This window comes from Aedes aegypti, unplaced genomic scaffold (genome assembly GCF_002204515.2).
Source record: "Aedes aegypti strain LVP_AGWG unplaced genomic scaffold, AaegL5.0 Primary Assembly AGWG_AaegL5_hic_scaff_1930_PBJ_arrow, whole genome shotgun sequence".
NCBI lineage: Eukaryota > Metazoa > Arthropoda > Insecta > Diptera > Culicidae > Aedes > Aedes aegypti.
In genome coordinates this window covers 1-19,624 of record NW_018735413.1, presented here as the reverse complement: position 1 = coordinate 19,624, position 19,624 = coordinate 1, and the positions used below count along the sequence as shown (strand labels likewise).

Genomic DNA, 19,624 nt, shown 5'->3' with positions numbered 1-19,624 from the left:
TCGTTTTATTATTTCACTCGGGTTGGAGAATTATCGAACAATGTGTTTCGCATTAAATTGTAGACAGGTAATTTGGAAAGTTAATAGGATTACAATTTGACTAAAAATTGCTATGCGTAATTGAAATATTTTCATAGAAAAAAGTTGACCATGATGGTATACTTGAAACATATTCTGTAAACAATCTGAAAAAGATGATTCATCGAAAATATATATATATATATACCCAAACTTCCATCAGTGGATGTTCCTTTACCACTCCATAGCGACTTATGGAACCATACTCAAAACAAAAAAATAACCATGATTATTATGAAACAGCTTTCCAAAGGATATCTAAGAAAAACGTCGCTTCTGTATCGGTCCATGATCGGCAATGTTTCGTCAGTTTTTACATTACTGGCATGATAAACAATCCCCGACATGTGAGAGCAATAATATCCCCCAGGTTTTGATCCAGTTCAGATGGTTTCTATCGTGCACTTTTATCCCCCCGATATAATCAGACCTGTAGCAGTAGACTGTTTATACTCTCATTATGTTTAGCGGATCATGATTATTACAGAGCTTGAGCTTGAGCTTGATTGACCGCCCGTGGTTGCTACTCCAGTATCGCCAGATCAGCTACACTTACACAAGGAACCAACCAGATGACTGCTTGGGACTAACAGACACCCTTCTTTTTTGTTTCTTCGACCTTTTGTCCATTCGATCTGTAGTCTTTCGACCATTTGTCATAGATTCGGAAAAAACATAGCTAATTTCCTCGCATTGGGTTGACCAAAATTTTAAAACATGGTGTCATTAGAATCGTAATCTTATATTCTTTGAAGGGCGCTCACGAAATTTTTGCAGAAAATCTGAAAACGATTAAAAAAATGGAACAGTGATTCAATTCATCGTGCAAAGTTTGGGTTCACCCTCAGTATGAAGCAAATCGTGCAATACTTCGGGATCACCTGAGCCGCACGCAAATCATTTTTGTCAATATCTCTGCGATTTTTCAACCAATTTTAATAATTCATAGCTTTTTCAAACGCGAATAATGGCGCGTACATGATTGGTTTGAGATTTCATAGACTTTTTGTGTTTTAAGTAAGTTCATGAGACCCAAACTTTTGCACGATGAATTGAATCACTGTTCCATTGATTTTGAATCGTTTTCAGATTTTTCTGCAAAATTTCGTGAGCGCCCTTCAAAGAATATAAGATTACGATTCTAATGACTCCCTGTTTTAAAATTTTGGTCTTGTCGTCGTCAAATTTGAGCTCCTTAGTCGTCCCCTTTTGAGAAGGGCGTTGCTATAGCCCAGAGGGTGGTTGTACTTAGCGATGGGCGATTTTGAATCGATTTTACGAACATCGATTTTTTCGTTCCGATTAATCGATTTTTTGAATAGATGTTGGGATGACTCAAAATGGAATGAATCGATTTTCTTCATTCGATTTTTTGTTTCGATTCAAAAAGACGAAGTTAATCCGAATTTTTAATGAGTTGAAGAACCATAAACCTTATTTTGAATCAGCCTTGAGATGTTTATGTATATTTTTTAATTTCAAACGTTTTTAATTCAAGAAATTTAATTACCAAATGCAATTACGTTTGGTCTTATTTTAAGACCTTTTTTTGTAAATTTTCATGTGAATTTTAAAATCGAATCGATTCAAATGATTCGATTAAATCGGCGAATCGATTCGACATATGGAATTTGAATCGATTCAGTAACATCGATGTTCTGATCAAATTCGCCCAACGCTAGTTGTACTCCTAGGCGTTAATGAGGGAGTCTCATGAGATAATTGTCTTAAATTAATATGTATTCCAAACACATGAGTCCTAATATGCATTTGCACGTGCTTAGTTTGTGTTCTATGCTCATTCCAATTGGTCGACGTTAAGTCAGAATGTACTAAGTGACATTTTTCATATTTGAGAAAAATGGGCTTAAAGTCTAACGCTTTGTAATTTTTTAACTCGGTAAAATTTTGGTTCAATATTTCTACACATCTTTGTGTTACTTTTAAACTATATATCGTGAAGTGATAATCATGAAAAATCACAATCCAAAGCTCTGATAAACGATTTTTTGATCGATGATGTGTACTTGGTTCACTCTGACTGAACAACTTCTAGGAAAATAACAACCATTTAATGCTTGCTCTGTCAAACTGGGTGCGCATCTCTAAGATAAACAGATTATCAAGACCCTTCGACACCAGTATCGTTGATTCTTCAATAATCCATATCGTCATTCCAGAAACCAGAGACATTACGACAGCTTGAAAATTAAGGTTTTTCAGGGTCAGAGCATTGAAGACCAGAAACATTCAAATATGCGTTCAGTCCGAGTGGACCAAGTTAAAATCTTGAGTACCGGCCAAAATATGCTGGTCCAATAAGCGGATTTTATGACATTCCCCACTACACCATAGAATTACCTTGAATTTGTTTATCGGCATATCGGTCTATTTTGCTCGAAGTTAGGGGAGCATGGAGAAGAAAGCAATGAATACTAGATGGATAGGTACCGTAAGGGAACGGCGAGAGAAATTGGATTAGATGTTGAAGAGGGCATACCATATGAAACAGTATTACTTGAAACGTCCTTCCTTGTGGCTAACGTCCCCTATGGGAACGGCTTGGGTGTGTTTGGAATGTTAACACCATTTATCAAATCTGATCAAAGTGAAATTTTCCCAAGTTTTGTACTTGGTCCCCTCTGACTTAACGCCGACCAATTAAAATGTGAAACGAAGAAAAACTTAAAAATTTAAAAAAAATATAAATGGATAGTATCGAGCCCCGTAAAAACATCGGAATGTTTGCAAAACCAGGTGATCAATGATCAAAATTCACACAGATTCTCGAAATAGAGAGTACTTGTTTCAATTCAATTTCTTTTCTATTTCAACATGATGAGAACCATCATACTAAATGACAATACTCTATGCCCAGGGAAGTCAAGGAAATTTCCATTACGAAAAAATCCGGGACCGACCGGGATTCGAACCCAGACACCTTCAGCATGGCTTTGCTTTGTAGCCGCAGACTCTAACTACTCGGCTAAGGAAGGCCTCTGATTGATGTCATGAAGGGCGTTAATATGCAGCTGATCTATGTAGGATTAGGTCACATTACTCTGGGGCCTCGATACAGCTTGCAATTTTTAATTGATACAACATGTTAAGATGCACATGATCTACATAAGATAATGCCAGATTACTCTTATGAGTTTAAAATTGTATTTTACATTTGATATTCTTCAGGGCGAAAGGATTATCCTAATCTACTTGAAATAAGGTCAAAAAACTCCAGGGCGATGATACAGCTTGGAATTTTTGATTGATTCAGGGCGTTAAGGTGCATTTGATCTACATAGAATAAAGTCAAATTTGTCCAAGGCCGAGATATTGCTTAGTATTTGCAACTGAAGTTAACCAGGGCAGCTGATGTACATAAAAGTGAAATAACTTCAGTGTGTTGAAGCAGCACGGAAACTTCGATTGAAAATCAATCATTTTAAGATCCTCCAGATCTTGCAAACATACATGTGGAGTAAAGCCAAATTACTCCAGGGCATTGATATAGCTTAACAATTTTGATGGATGTTACCGTTTTGATTCATATTACGGACAGCTTTTTATTCCGGACACTCTTCTTTGTAAGGGAAACATTTCAAACGAAATATTTCTATTTTTGCTGTTCAAAAGTTCGCACTTACGAAGCTAGTTTTAATAAGCATTTTTCATAAATATCGATAAAAATTTTCAATGCCCAACTGCCTTAGACGTCTGTTTAGTGGTTTGGCGATTTCAATCGATTATTTGACTTTTCTATTTATGACTTTCATGAGCTGTCCGGAATTCGAATCAAAGTGTCCGGAAATCAAGGCAAAAGTAAGGTAGCGTCCGGAATAAGAATCATGGGAAGTCCATACATTTCCATTTATTTAAAATTCATTTTGCGGAATCAAAATCTTCTCCCACCATTCGAAAGCCAAAGGTTTTCAAGGCTCGATAACGCAAAGGAATCATACAAACTGATTTATTGTACATGTTTTTTGATGAGTAACATTTCACTGCGGCCTTAAGTGTCCGTAATATGAATCAAAACGGTATATGGGTTATTGAAATATACCTGATCTATTTGGAATAATGTGGAATAACTAATTGATGTCCTACAGTTAACGCCTACAGATGCACCTAATCGACAAAAGATAAGGACAAATTACTCCAGAGCGTTGATACAGCTTAACAATCTCGATTGATGTTCAACAGGGCTATCAGGTGCGCCTGACCTACATAGGATAAAATCAAATAACCCTAGGGCGTTGATACAGCAAGGAAACTTCGATTGATTTTCTATAGGGCGTAATGCTTCAGATCTCGCTTAGATCTTTGTAGACTCCTACTCCAGGGCATTGATACAGCTTGGAATTATCAAATAAGTCCTAAATAGCGGTCACATGCACCTGATCTACATCAAAAGGTCAAATAATTAGGCGTTGATCTAGCTTGGAGTTTACAATTAATGTCCTACAGGGCGTTAAGTTGTATCTGATAAGATACAATAAGCTCAAATTACTCCAGGGCGTTGATACAGCACGGTAGTTTCGATTGATTTTCGACATAGCATTCAGATACTCTAGATCTCGCAAATATCTGTGTATATATATACTATACTCCTTCTGTCGGGTGTGAGATCACTGCGTCCATTTTTTTAGAACTATTGTGATATACCCTTTTACTTTTACAAAGACCCTCAGTGGCGGGAACGCCACCGGAATACTTTGCGCGGTGACTGAACTTTTAGCCATCTGCCATTGATGGGCAGAAGTCCTAAGTTGCAGCATTGTGAATCCCCCAATCTGGTACGATCAGCCTGATAAAGCCGACCACTTCCCTGGGAGATGCGTTCCAAATATCGGCCGGCTCCAAAAAGGGCTTGCCAAATATTTTGGATCTTCGTTGTATATGTGCACTGCAGGAGCAGAGAAGGTGTTGTGAGGTTTCGCACGTTTCAACGGCAATTTGCGTTTTGGATGGCTCCGATCTTTTGTAAATGGTATCTGCTGGGGCAGTGTCCAGTTATAAGACCGGTGTAGGTGCTGAGGTCCCTTTTGTTGAGACCAATGAGTTTTTGTGTTTGTTTCGAATTAATTGTGACGAATCTTTTAGATTGATTCGCATTGGAAACTGTTTTCCAATTGGATATAATTTGCCTGGACAACCAGCTGTTCAGTTCAATATTTAGTGAGCAGTTTGATATGCCAAAGAATGGCTCAGGACCAATGAATGTATTGGCCGATCCATTCCTGGCTAGCTCATCGGCAATATCATTACCCTCTAGACCCATATGCCCGGGGATCCAATATAGTTTAACTCGATTGCGGATGGCAGGGTTTTTAGAGCAAGAGCACATTCCCACACTAATTTTGAGTTAAAAGTGTAAGCTTTCAGAGCATGAAGAGCTGCTTGGCTGTCGGAGAAAATACAGATTGTGGCATTTCTGTAATTCCTCTTTATGCTGAGCTGCACACATTCAATGATAGCATACACTTCAGCCTGAAAAACTGTAGGCCACTGTCCGAGAGGGACAGAGATTTTGGTTCTTGGTCCGTGCACTCCAGATCCAGAACGATTGTTCATTCTCGATCCATCAGTGTAGAATTTGATTGAGCCTGGAGGAATACTCGGTCCACCTTCTTGCCACTCTTGGCGAGAAGGAATGAACACCGTATATGATATGTCATAATTCACAACCATTTCCATCCAGTCACTGCATTTTTCTACAATTGGATTTATAGAAAATTCGTTTAGTATGCTTAGGTGACCGGTTAAATCACCTGGCAGAAGGTTTATTGATCGTTTTAGCCTCAGAGCGCTTTTCTCAGCATCCAGCTTTATGAATTTGATCTAGCCGGGGCAGATTAAGCATTGCATCTAGGGCGAATGAAGGGGTGTGCGAACTGCACCAGTAATGGCGACGCACGCGGCGCGTTGGATTTGTTTCAGCTTGCTCTAGCCGTAACCTCGCTTGTTTTGGCCACCAAACAAGGGAAGGCGTAGGCTATTCTAGGCCGAACGATGGTTTTATATATCCACATGATCATATTAGGTTTTAGGCCCCACTTTTTTCCACAGGTCTTTGAGCAGACCCACAGAGAATTGAGACCTTTATTTACCATGTTTTGAGATGTGTGTTCCAATTTGAGTTTAGCATCAAGCGTAAATGCCAAGGTATTTGACTTCATTTGAGTAAACCAATTGTGTTGATTAAGGAAAGAGGTTGCAGCTGTACCTTTCTGCGCTTTGTGAAGGAACAATCGTAGTTTTGAAGGATTTATCCCAGTTTCTCTTTCAGACACAGGAGAGCGTGTAATCGAGAGCTTGATTGCATTCTTGCAAGGGACAACGCTTTCAAATTTGCCGCGTACAATGATGACAACATCATCAGCGTAGCCAACAACCTCGAATCCTCTTTTTTCCAGGCTATTAAGTAGATCATCCACCACTAGAGACCATAGCAAAGGTGAAAGTACCCCTCCTTGAGGACACCCCTTTGTGGCCATGACAGTGGCGCACGATCCGCTCAACTCGGATGAGATTCGGCGATTTGCTAGCATAGCATGTACCCAGGTAGCAATGCATGGGTCAAATTTTCTCCTATGCATTGCTGACACTATAGACAAATAGGAAGCGTTATCGAATGCACCCTCAATGTCAAGAAATGCCACGATGGCGATTTCCTTTGCATGAAATGTTTTCTCGATCTTGTTGACTAGCATGTGTAGTGCTGAGATCGTAGATTTTCCACTTTGGTAAGCGAATTGGTATTTGGAAAGAGGCATTGCTTCCATAAATTTGAATTTATGAACTCTCCTAAGACCTTTTCCATTATTTTAAGCATCACTGACGACAGACTAATCGGTCTGTATGCTTTGGGATTGGTTTTGTCTTTTTTTCCCGGCTTCGGGATAAAGACAACTCGAACTTGACGCCAGCCATCTGGAATATGTCCTAAGACTAAACTGGCCTTAAAAATCTCTATCATGGGAGGAATAAGCGTTTGCTCCTCTTTCTGGATAAGCGCTGGGAAAATTCCATCCATGCCAGCAGATTTAAATGGCTCAAAGGATCTCACTGCCCTTTCCACCCTTGCTCGCGTAAAGGCTTCTTTTGGCAACCTTCAATGCGTCTCTTTTGGTACTTGAGTCCCATGACAGGAGCTCTTGTTGACCAGAGAACGCCATGTCTGTTGCCATTAGCGTTCACGATCGCTTCAGGGATTGAATCAGGGAAGTGAGTCCTCAGCATTTCACTCAGTGTTTCTGTGGGATCCACAGTGAGCGAAACCGTCAGTCTTTCGGAGAGTTCCCAGACCATTGGAGTGGTCTTTTCGATAGAGTTTTATGAAGTCTGGCAGCTACGGGAGTCTTCTCAATGCTTTCACACATGAGGACCCATGATTTCCGCTTAGCTAGCCTTATTTCCTTGTTGTAGTCTGTCAGAGCCTTTCGTTATAGGCTCAATCAGTAGAGCGTTTGGCACGGTTGAACTCCCTCCGTGCCGTTTTCCTAAGCTTTTCAAGATGGTTGTTCCACCACGGAACATCTCTGCTCGACTTAACAGTTTTAGTCGGACAGCTTTCTTGATATGCATTAAGAATTTAGTTTGTATAGAGTCAGAAGCCATTTCTAACTCTAGAACTGTTTTGATATTAGGATTTATGATGTAGTCTTCGGATCGGAGAGTGGCTGAATAGGTTTCCCAATCAGTCTTCTTAGGATCTTTAAACGATTTTTGCAATAGTTAGACCCCCTTCCCATTCAAAGACTATGTGTTTGTGGTCTGACATAGATATTTCATCAGAAACATGCCAGTTTAGTTATTTTGTGGGAGATGGACTGACTACATAAAGTCAGATCCAGCACTTCCTGTCGTATGGCGTTTTCATATGTAGGCTTGTCACCTGTGTTACATATGTCTATGTTGTTTGAGGATAGAAACTGTAATAAGGTACTCACCTCGAGGATTTATATTTGTACTTCCCCATACAGTGTGATGCGCATTCGCGTCACATCCGATGACAAGGGGAATGTTTTTTGTTTCACAGTAAGAGGTTAGCGCAGCAATCTCTGGAGGAGGAACATCTTCCGCGTCGCCTGGAAAATACGCCGAGACCATGACGATATCAGCCTTCCTCTAGCGGTAGGAACCTCCACCCTGACTGCTACGATGTCGCGTTTAATGAATTCTGTAATTGGAAAAGCATTTAGTGTCATTGCGTATTAGAATAGCTGCTCTTGGAGAGAGCTGGCTGTCATCATATACCAACTTGCATGAGTTTACATGAATACCCTGTATTCGAGATTGGTTGACCCATGGCTCCTGGATAAGAGCCACAGTGAACAGTTCTTTTGTGAATCTCCGGCAAAGCACATCCGTTGCGCTTCGAGCATGATGGAGATTCACTTGAATGATCTTAGTCATTTTTAGGTGTGCCGCAGTTTCCAGGACGGAGGTCGTTCTTCTTTGGATGCTGCGGATCATCTTGTATTTGTTTTGGATGATGTTTCGGGTGTTCGTGTTTGTCAATCTTCTTCCCTAGGCCAGCCTTTTTTGTCTCTGTAGTCGAATTCAATCTTTTACCAGATCCACTGCTCTTAGATGGCACCAATCTGCCACCGCTAGAGCTAGGAGTTTGGTTGGAGCTTGAATCTTTAGAGACAGGCAGACTGGCCTTTTTAATGGGGTTGATTGTGGGTTTTTGCTAGAGCTGCCTTAGATTTCTCTTGGGGCACCCTATTAGTTGAATTTTCGTTCGACTGAGTGGTTTTGCCCTTTATTTTCTCAGCTGTATTTCGCCAAAGCGATAGTTGAGGATAAAGTTGGATTTTGTTAGGTTCGCCATAGACGGCCTATCAACCGTAAATATCCACTCGACATGGATATCGTTTGGTGTGCTTCTTTGGAGAATACGCCAACTAGAGGTTGTGATCTTGTTTTGACTCTCGATGAGCGTTTTTATGCGCTCATCACAGTATTTCGCACTTTGGGGAAAGAACGCACGAATTGGTTCTGGACGCTGAATTTTCTCCTCGTCCATTGCTTCCAACTCGGCACCTTCCCAAGGGATGAGTGAAGGAGTTATTTTCTTTTACCCAGTCTGCAGTCTCGAGATCCTTGCAGACAAGGACCATGTATCCAGACTTGTAGAGCAGGTTGCAGAATTTTGGGTTTCATCGGCTCATTACGCTGTTTCTCCACTTTTAGCAGCAGGGCCTCCTGAAGAGCATCAAGCTGAGTCGTGGAAAGATGGGATGTGGGAAAGTGTTTCGGAACAACTCCGACCTTCCTACGATTGGTCATGTCACTGTAGCTATGACCAGCCGTTTGGTTTTCTACGCTATTTTGGTGACCGTCACTTGACTGCTGAGCCATTGGGCCATCGTGGTTGGATTGCTCAGCTCGATCTCTGGGATCCAGGCGTTTCTTGGTTCGTTTCTGCTTGGGGACGTCCTCACTGGTAGCCGAGTTGTCTAGGTCCGTCCTGCCACGTTTAGAGGAAGCTAGCTCATCTTTACCCTTCCCGAGTTGAATGAGGGCTTCAGATCGACTCACGCCGCTCTGCATCAGTGCTTTAAACTTCTTCCTTTGTCCTCTCGTGAGGTTTATTTTTGTCGTCTGTGGTCATTCGCGTTGTTCGGATGACATGAAGGATCCGTTTTGGATTCAGATCCTGATGGTTGAGATTCTGGGATGTTGATGATAACATTTATACCATCGTTATTATCGTCGTCCATGTCCAGTTGGGTGTCCGGATGGTTTGTTGAATTTTTGTTGCTTACTTCGGTTGCGTCGGTAAGCATATCCTCCTGCGAACTTGCGAGTAACTGCTCTTCGGTTAGCTCAGTATTGCTCTGCACGTCCTCCACTACCATTGGCTCCGACTGAGAGAGGCAGTCGACACCTTCAAGATTGTTGTTGTTTTGATTTGTACTCATATTTGTTCCCACGAGTCGCTGGGGAATAACGGTCCGCTGCATCATTGCCCCGCCGTAATGCAGTAAGAGCTACATACTGGGGAGTTCGCCCTGGTACACACCAGGCTCCGTTCGCGATGAGCATCTTTTAAACCCCTCAACCCATTCATCCATCAGCACGGGTCGCATGACACCTTGGATTGGGGTTACCCTGACTGGTGGATTTGTACCACCGGATCAGGCGATCCGTAGTATTATTCTTAGCCAGTTGAGTCAACCGCTCCGATAACTACACGGCTCTCTAGGCTGCTTGGAAAAGTTGCTGAAATTGATGTTCAACAACTTATTTGGCCAAGACAGCCATCATAAATAATAAAGCCATAAACAATAAAGCCAAATTGTTCCAGGGCGGAATTTTCAATTGATTTCCTACCGAGCGTCGAGATGCAACTGATCTGCATGGAATAAGGTCAAATTACTCCAGGACGCATGAAATTTAATTATTTTCGTACAGGGCCTAGAAATGTTTCCAGATCTCGCAAAGATCTACCGGGTACCCCCGTTGGTTTGACCACATTTAATCTGAACACTTTTCATCTGTACCCGCTAATTTGCACATCGTTCAGATTAAAAAATGGTTCAAACGTCATTTAGCTCATGGAACGGAGTGAAGTGAGATGGAACGTTGTGGAACGGAACGCAGAATCAAAACAAAACAGTGAAAGAGGTAACCAGAAACACGTTTCTAGGGTGACTAGATGTTCAAATTAAAAATGAACCCCGATGGTTTGCATGAGGTACCGTTCAAATTAGTGGGGGTGCACGGTATATGAAAGTTACTCCAGGCATCAACACACCTGATCTACTAGGGCAAAGTCAATAAACACCTGGACGTTTATACAGCTCGGAAACTTTAATGGATATTCTACAAGGCGTAAAGATGCTCCAGATCTCGCAAAGATATGTGTGGAATATAGTCAAACTACTCTTAGGGGCGTTGATTACAATTTTGAAAAATTTCGATTGACGTCCTACAGAGCGTCAAGATAGGCGTCAAAATACATAATAAGGTCAAATAACTACAGGACGTTGATACAGATCAGAAATTTCGATTGATTTTCTACAGGGAATAATGATTTTCCCGATCTCGCAAAGATCTGTGTGGAATGAATGTCAAACTATTCCAGGGCGTTGATACAGCTTGATCGATTGATTGTCATACAGGGCGTTAAGATGCATCTGTTCCACACGAAAAATGCCAAATTACCCTATGCCCTAACAAAGCTTGGATTTTTCAAATGAATGTTCAATAGAGCGTTGAGATGCACCCGGTTTACATAGGACAAAGTCAAAAATACTTCAGGGCGTTGATTCTACTAGGAATTGATGGTCTTCAGACTGTTAAGATGCACCTGATCCACATAGAATAAAGGTCAAACTACTCCAGGGCGGTTTATATAGCTTGTAATTATTAAATAATATTGTACAGGGCGTTTGAATGCAACTGCTCTATTTGAGACTCCAGCGTCGTTGACAAATCTTGACAATTTCGATTGATGTTACACAGAGCGTTGAGTTGCCACCTGAATCAACATCCAACAAAAGTTAAATTAATTAAAGTCGATAATACAGCTTTTATTTTCAACTGATGTCCCAAACGGCGTTGAGAAAAAATCGAGAAAAGCTTCTTATCGTCGACTAAGCGTGACTAAACAGGACGACAGGGCTGGGTCTATCCAATGCTGAGGAAAATAGCTATGTTTTTTCAGTGTTTTTTTCTTAAATGTCACAATTTTAGTATACAAAATTTAAAAAATGTGTTAAGAAAACTACATACGAGAGTAAGAATAGCTCTTTGCCTTTCGAATGTTTCGAAGAGTTTCAATTGAACATGTAATCCCAGAGATATGGACTGAATAATTTTGTATGTTTTTTAAGGCATAAACCCAAACTTGTGAACGGAAAGTGTATATCATTTCTCGATAGTGACAAAGTTAACACGACATGCACTATATAAAGGACACGGGATAAACTACAATAGATCAACTATTGGTCGCAGTGGTTTATGTTCCGAGCAAAAAAAAAATGGCTGCGAATTAAACGACTATGCTTCCTTCAAGAATTCCACGGAAAAATCCTCCAGAGATTTATTTAAGATATTCTCAAGCGAAACTTCAGGAATTCCTTAACTGATTCTTTCAGGATTCTTTTCCTGCGATTCCACCAGGAATGCCTTCAGAAATTTCTAAAGAATCCCTCCCAAAAAATTTACCGCCTGAGATTCCATAAAAATTCCACCATGAATTTCTACGAGAAATGCCTCCCAGGAATCACAAATTTTCCAGTGAATACTTCTAGTAATTTCTTTAGGAATTCCTTCACAGATTCCTCCAGAAAATCCTTCAGCGATTGATCCAAACATTGCTCCCAAAGATTGCTTTACGGATTAATGAACAAAAGGTCGAAAGACAAAACTTCGAAAGTACAAAAGGTCGAAAGACAAAAGATCGAAAGGCCCAAAGGACGAAAGTGATTTGCTTGGTGGGAAATTTTTCCTTCTTTAAAAACAGATTTTCGACCCTTCGCCCCCTATTTTTTGTTCTTCGGCCCGTTGGTCCTTCGACCTTCTGTCCTTTCGACCTTTTGTTTTTCGACCTATTGCATAAATTCGCATTTAGGGATTCCTACATGATTTTCTCTAGAAACTCTTACATAAATTCCTACCAAAATACCTGCAGGGATTTACTCCAGGAATTCTTACAGAGATTCTACCCTAGAATTTCTCCAAATATTCATCAAGGAATTCCTGCAGGGATTTCACTGATATTCCTCCAAAGGATTCCACCCGGAAGTCTTCAGGGATTCCACAAAAAATACTGCAAGAGACGGTTGGGTGACAAAACGTCGAAAGACAAACGACGAATCTCAAAACGTCGAAAGGACAAAATGTCGCAGGGACAAAACGTCGAAAGGGCAAAACGTCGAAAGATATTTAAAGTAACGAATTTCCATGGAAGAATGATACTCTTCCGAAAAAAAAAAATGATTCATAATGTGCCAAACGTTATGAATACCGTATTTAATCGATTTCTATGTAAAAAAATAAGTCTGGCAAATGATGTTGAAAATGCATCGCTTTCGACGTTTTGTCCCTATCGACGTTTGGGATTCGACGTTTTGGCATTCGACGTTTTGTCTTTATTATTTATTGAGTATGTCTTGCTGGAATTTCTCTAAAGAATTCACCTAGAATAATCTTAGCGAATCCTTAAGAAACTCATTCAGAGATTGGGTCAAAAGTTTTTCCAGAGATATACTTAGGAATTACTCCAGAGAATTCTCTGGGAAGTTTTCCAGTGATTTCTTCGGTTATTCCTCCAAAATTTTTCTAGAAATTACTCCATGAATTTTTTCTACAATTTTTCCATAAAAATCTTCTAAATATTACTTCAGGGATGGAACCTGAAGGCATTCAGGGAAACGATTTGTTCAATCTTCCATTTACTCAGGAAGAATCCCTGGAGGAATAATCTTCTGGAACTTTATAAAATGCTTCCTGATGAAATACCTAGAGTAGAGAAAGGAAAGAAATTTTACTTCAATTTTTTCGCAGAATCGCTGGAAGATTCTTTCGCCGAAGTATTGGGGGTTTTCTGAAAAAAAAAAAAAACAATCTTTCTGATCATCCTGAATAAATTCTAAGAAGGGATATCCTGGAAAAACTTTTTAAGGTATTCCTGGGTGAAAATTCTGGCGAACCTCTAGTGATATTTCCAGTGTTAACCCTAGTGATATTTCTTGAAAAACTCCTTTCTAGAAAAATTATGCTGAAATAATTAGAGAAAATATTGGTGAACTCTATGAAGGACTAACTCGTGAAATCTTCATAGGAAATTGTGTCAATCCCTGAGGAATTTTTCCAGAAGGTTTTGGAAGAAACTCCGGAGGAATTTTTGAATTCCTGGTAAAATAATTCGGAAAAGTAATGATGAAGTGTTTGAAAGAATTTTTAGTGGAATCCCCATGAGAATTTCAGGTAAATCCAGGAGGTTTTCTTGATAAAAATCATGGAGAATTACCTAGTTGAATTCTGGATGAAGGCTGGTGGAATCTTTGCAGGAATCTCTGGAGGATTTATATAGGGGATTCTTGGAGGAACCTTCTAGCGGAATTTTTTGATTGAATTTCTGGTGAAATTCCTGAAGGAATTCTGGGTGGAATCCAGAAGGAATTCCTTTTTTTATCCCACGAGGAATTCCTGATAAAGTCACTGGAGAAAATACTGGTGAGTTCCCTCATTACTGATGATATTATTGTATTTTTTTTTAATTCCTGGAGGAATTCTTGATAACCCCCGATATATTTGGGAGCCCCGCGAGATATTTTGGGAGCAATCCCTTGCGGAATTTTGGGATTAATTCGTTAAGGGAATTTTGGGAGGCATCCCTTGAAAAAAGTTTGGAAGAATCCTTTAATAAATTCGGGAGGAATCCGTGGTAAATAACCTGTTAGAACCCAGAAAATCTGGATTCCTAATAGACTCCCGGACAGAACTTCTGATGGAATCCAAGAAGGTACTTTTGATGGAATCTCAGGAGGATTCCCTTATGAAATGTTAGAAGTGTTCATAACCGAATCCATGGAAGAATTTCTGAATGTAAAAGATGGAGGAACTACTGATAGAATCCCTAAGGAATCTCTTGATAGAATTATGAAGGAACTCCAAATGGTAATCCCTGGAAGAGCTCCTGATAAAAATCGCTAGAAGAACTCCTGCTGTAATCTCTCTAGAAGATGGATCTTCTGATGTAATACCTGGAGGAACTCATAATTAGAATGTCTGAAGGAACCCTGATACAATCTCTAGAATAATAACTGGGGCAATCTTTGCTGGAGCTCCTGATGGATTCCCTGGATGAACTTCTCAAAGGACTCCTGTTAGAATTTCAGGTGGAATCCCTGAAGGAAATCCTGATGGAACGCCTAGAGTAACTCCTGATGAACTCCCTAGTAGAACTTCTGATGTAATCAATGAAAGAATTTTCGAATGGAATCCCTGGAGGGATTCCTAATTCAATTCCTATGGAAACACCTGATGGAATCCCTGGCAAAATACTTGATAGAATCCCTAGAGACATTCCAGGTGAATTCTCTAAATGAACTCGTAATGGAATCCCTTGAAGAGCTCCTAATGAAATCTCTTAAAGAACTCTCGAAGTAATCCACAGAACAACTCCTAATATAATCCGTAGTAATCCGTAGTAATATGATGTAATCCCAGGAGGTGTTCCAGGTGAAAAAAAAACTTCTGATGGAATTCCAAGAGGTACGCCTAACGGATTCCCTACAGAAACTCCTACAAATTTCTGAAGGAATATCTCGAGTAATGCTTGGAATACTTTCCTGTAGAAATTACTTAAGGAATCGTTCGAGGAACTCCTAGAGCAATGTTTGGACAAATTTATTTGAAAATCCTACTCTGGTAAGAATTCCTAAAGAGATTTACAGGAAAATCTCAGGAACAGCTATTGAACGAAGAAATTGATGGAAATATCTCTTTAAAAAAATCGTGAAAATAAAAGGATCTTTAAAAATGTTTGAAGGAAATACTTACCACCCCGGGAATTTTTGGACTTATCTTGATGATATTACATAAGAAAAAAAATCCTTGAGTGCTTTCATGGCGAAAATAACTGTAAATTCCGAATGAGGAACTCCTGATAGAATCCCAGCGAAATTATTCGGAGATATCTCTACGAGAATCCCTCTAAAAAGCTGCTAGATGCATCCTTGAGGGAAATTTGGGATGGATCTCCAAAGCTCCAAAGGAAGATCTGTAAAATTATATTGAAAACACTCATAATTGACAAAAGTAATTTTCATGAAGGGTAGAAATTACTCCATAAATGCTTTCTCTTTTTTAAATTTCCGTAGGACCCTCTAAAGAAATATCTTGCAGGTTTCTTGTATTTGAGCAGTATCTGCAAGAATCTTTGGAGTTTTGCTTGAATGATGTAAAAGAATTGCATAACCATGTAAAACGCAAATGGTTAGCCCAGTCAAAAACTATCGTTTTACGTGAAATTTGTGAACAATGCCTTTGAAGTCGTCTGCAAGTTTTTGAAGGTTACCCACAAATAATAATGTCGTCGTCCTTTGGCGTTTCCGCCTTATTTTAATCGAAATCAATTTTTATTCTAATGCATTTTAAATTACTCCACTTTAACTCACCTCTATATATAGTGTGCCTACCATCAGAATTTCACCATCAATCAGTTCGTAGCAATCCTCCACACAAACGAACCTCACATAATCCACCATGAAGGCAACCGTCACGTCCGTCCTAGTCCTGCTCGCCATATCCCACGCCACTCTGGCCGATCCTGCTGCCCCAGACAATGTCCCCGCCAGCTGTTTAAACAAAAACTTCAATGTCGATCCGTTCGAGTGCTGTAAAACTCCCAAACTTCTCGACGAGGGCACCGTCAAGGAATGCGTCCATTCTTTCCCTCCTCCACAGAATGCTCAGGATGAGATCAAACCGGATGTAAGTTTCTTAATTTATATAGAAGACGATCATTGCCCTAACCTTTTGAACGTTCCATCCAGTGCATGTCCGAGTGCGTGATGAACAGCACAAGAATCTTTGATCGCCGTCAGAACGTGAACGATGCTAAAGCGATGGAGACCTTCCTGGAGAAGCTGAACGGTAAATCGGTGTGGGCCGAAATCGTCCAGAAGGCCGTCAAGCAGTGCCTGGATGACGCCGACAACCGCAAGGAGGAGTTCAGCCGAGACATGAAAGCTTTGCAGCAGAAGTTCCCCAAGGAGCGCATCTGTTCGCCGGCTGCCGGATTCATCATGGAGTGCGTCCACGTGTCGGTTTATAAGGTGAGATTACAAATCCTTTTTAACGAACAAATCAGTAACTATTTTTCATTTTCAGAACTGCCCAGCTTCAATATTCAAGGACAATTTGGCGGGATGTCCCGCGATCAAGAAGCATTTGAATATAGACAACTGTCCGTTCTACACGATTTTCCCGGAAAAGAAGGCCCCCAAGCCAGTGAAGCGTCACTAGATGGTCAATCGAGAATCCTCTGAATATTTTTAATAAATGGTGGTGGGAATAAAATAACATAAATTTGTTTTAATTTGAATATTTATGTCTTAGCAAAGTAAGCCTCATTACCATAGGGAAAGGTGGCGATTTCTTGACCGGGTTTTATTTTTAGAATTTGAATTGAAATTTTGAAATTTTCATTTGGTATGTCTAGGAGACAATCAAATTAAACAGCTAATACAGAAATTTAGACATTATTGTGTGAGACAATTACGTTTTTTTCACCAAAGATGGAAGGGGATTATGACTTTATACCTAGTTTAAGTATATGTTATACTACGATGGATTTCTTCAAGTCAACTCGAGTACACTACACTGAAGACTGCCTTATAATTGAGGTCGAAATACGCGTATCTGTTAAACGATACAAACTCTAGTGGAATTGAATGGTAAAGTACTAAATTCGGCTTTCATTTATTTTTAGAGTAAAGTGGGGCAAAAGTTAGAGTGGGGTAAGAGTTTCTTTTTAAGATTTCTAGCTCAATTCAAACAAATCTTATAAATGTCATTGTGGATCGAATGCTATTCAAGTAAGAGACTTTTACTCCAAGTATCATAGAAATCGATTGAGATTTGGAAAAGTTATGGCTATTTGTTGTTTTTCGACGTGAATATTGTAATTTTTTATCAAACTTTCGTTGCATGGAACCAATTTAAGATAAAATCTTTTTCAATATTTTATGTAAGGGCGTTTCTAGGCCTACCATAAGGTTGCTTTGAAGTGTATTAGTTTTTGCATAGATGCTTGAAAACAATTTTTGGCCCATAGTTGGGGCAAAAGTTCGAATCAGCGGGGCAAAAATTCGACCCATGTATAGAATCACGGAAAAATTTGCAAATTGCCCAAAATCCTATATTTTATTCAAATTTAGTTAAATTTGTCTGATCGTGTGAAAATTGTCACCAAAATTTTACATTTCCACTTAGTTTTGCGAAAAACTGCAATTTTTGAGTATATTACAATTAACCCGGTTTTGGGCAATTTTTTGATGAAAATTTAGTGTGTATTTTTCGGCAAACTTAAGTTTACGGCTGGTTTAAAGTATGCCTGTCATAAAAGGATCGATATTTTGTGTTTTACACTGCGAACTTTTGCCCCACACTAGATTCGAACTCTTGCCCCACCGGTGGGGCAAAAGTTCGAATAAGACAATCAATATTGAAACTGTTATATCTAAAAATGGGTAACTATTTTGACATAAGTTTGTTCAGCAAAATTATAGCCAATATGTTGAAGGTTCACTGTATGGTGTTTGTTTTGTTTTAACTGCTATTGTTTTCCTGGAAACTTTGATTATACCACTAAGGTCGAACTTTTGCCCCACCTTACTCTAATCTATTCAATTATTTTCGGATGATATAAAATCAAGATACTGTCGACCGATGTAGAGTTAAAATTTGAAGGATTTATTCCAACAGAAGTTAACAATGAGAAAGGTTTTAGAATCCACCTTGTTCTATAAGCGTTGCTTTCCTAAGGAAAGCGTCAAGACATAAACATCCACAATTCCTAAAGAAGAACGGAAACAGTTGTGATTACTAGATACTTTATCGTCAGATAAATCTTCAAATTACCTTTTAGGAAAATGTCACCATCTAACAATAGCCACTCCGGCCCAAAAACTCAGCATTCATTCCGCAGGTTGGCGCTAGAAATTTCGTTCCACTCCAACCATTTGGCAACTTCCGGCGGCATGTCCGGTTTCAACTTGCTGCTACTAACGTACTCACTGCCCCCGTTGCCTACTATGATTGCCCCACCGCCATTTTCCAACCGATCCAAGCACTCCGTCGAACTGGTCGCGGTAGCATTGCCTTTTAGCAGTGTCGCCATGACATCCTCCGCAGAGCATTCGATGACCCGCTGGCGACAAAGCGCTATGCAATGGATGAACCCGTCGCCTGCTCCGATGAATCGATGCTCCATAAAAATTGATTGATTATCCCAATAAACAATCTGCGGAAACGGTGGGAGGGGGAAACCAAACATAAGTCGTTACACCAATTAATTAAAACCCTCAAAGTCGGGGGCGTCTTTGTTTTCGCCATCACTCACCCTGGAACTGATTTTGAACCGCGTAAAGGGGCGAATGAATCTCCGATAGCGAATGGTCGTTGCTCCTTGGACGACGGAACCTCCCTTGCTGCGGATCGTCCGGTAGAGGAGCGTACGCTCGTAAAAGTCCACCCGGGCGAAGTCCACCTCCCGAAGGTAGCGAGCATTGTTCATGTGATAAAGCAGCGTGTCGATATCGTTGGTGAGGCAGAGTCCTAGAACAAAATGGGAATGGTTCTATATGTTAGGGTCGATGCACTAATAGCCGATCAGCTAAATCCTAGAAACAATGAAAATTACTGTGAACGTAATTTACGATATGACTAAATGATATATGATGCAAGTAATGGAACGACACAAAAACGTGTAGTTGAAAACGTGTTGAACAAAAAAATGTAATTTTATATGTTGAAGAACACGAAAACGATTGCATTATGATGGACATTTGCCGAATCACAA

General features: G+C 40.0%; 2 protein-coding genes across 2 annotated transcripts; one reads left to right on the top strand and one right to left on the bottom strand.

Annotated features, from left to right (window-relative positions):
- Nucleotides 1-16,239: 16,239 nt before the first annotated feature.
- Nucleotides 16,240-17,140, top strand: LOC110680868. Its single transcript, XM_021856658.1, has 3 exons — nucleotides 16,240-16,533; nucleotides 16,596-16,877; nucleotides 16,933-17,140. The coding sequence occupies exons 1-3, from the start codon at nucleotides 16,306-16,308 to the stop codon at nucleotides 17,065-17,067; spliced, it is 645 nt and encodes a 214-aa protein (XP_021712350.1). The 5' UTR covers nucleotides 16,240-16,305; the 3' UTR covers nucleotides 17,068-17,140.
- A 1,355-nt stretch (nucleotides 17,141-18,495) lies between these two features.
- Nucleotides 18,496-19,380, bottom strand: LOC5574880 (protein THEM6; the record flags this gene model as incomplete). Its single annotated transcript, XM_021856657.1, is given in 3 exon segments — nucleotides 18,496-18,619; nucleotides 18,685-19,066; nucleotides 19,166-19,380. Coding segments are annotated over 2 exon segments (548 nt in total), but the record flags the coding sequence as incomplete, so codon positions are not given.
- Between the last annotated feature and the right edge of the window lie 244 nt (nucleotides 19,381-19,624).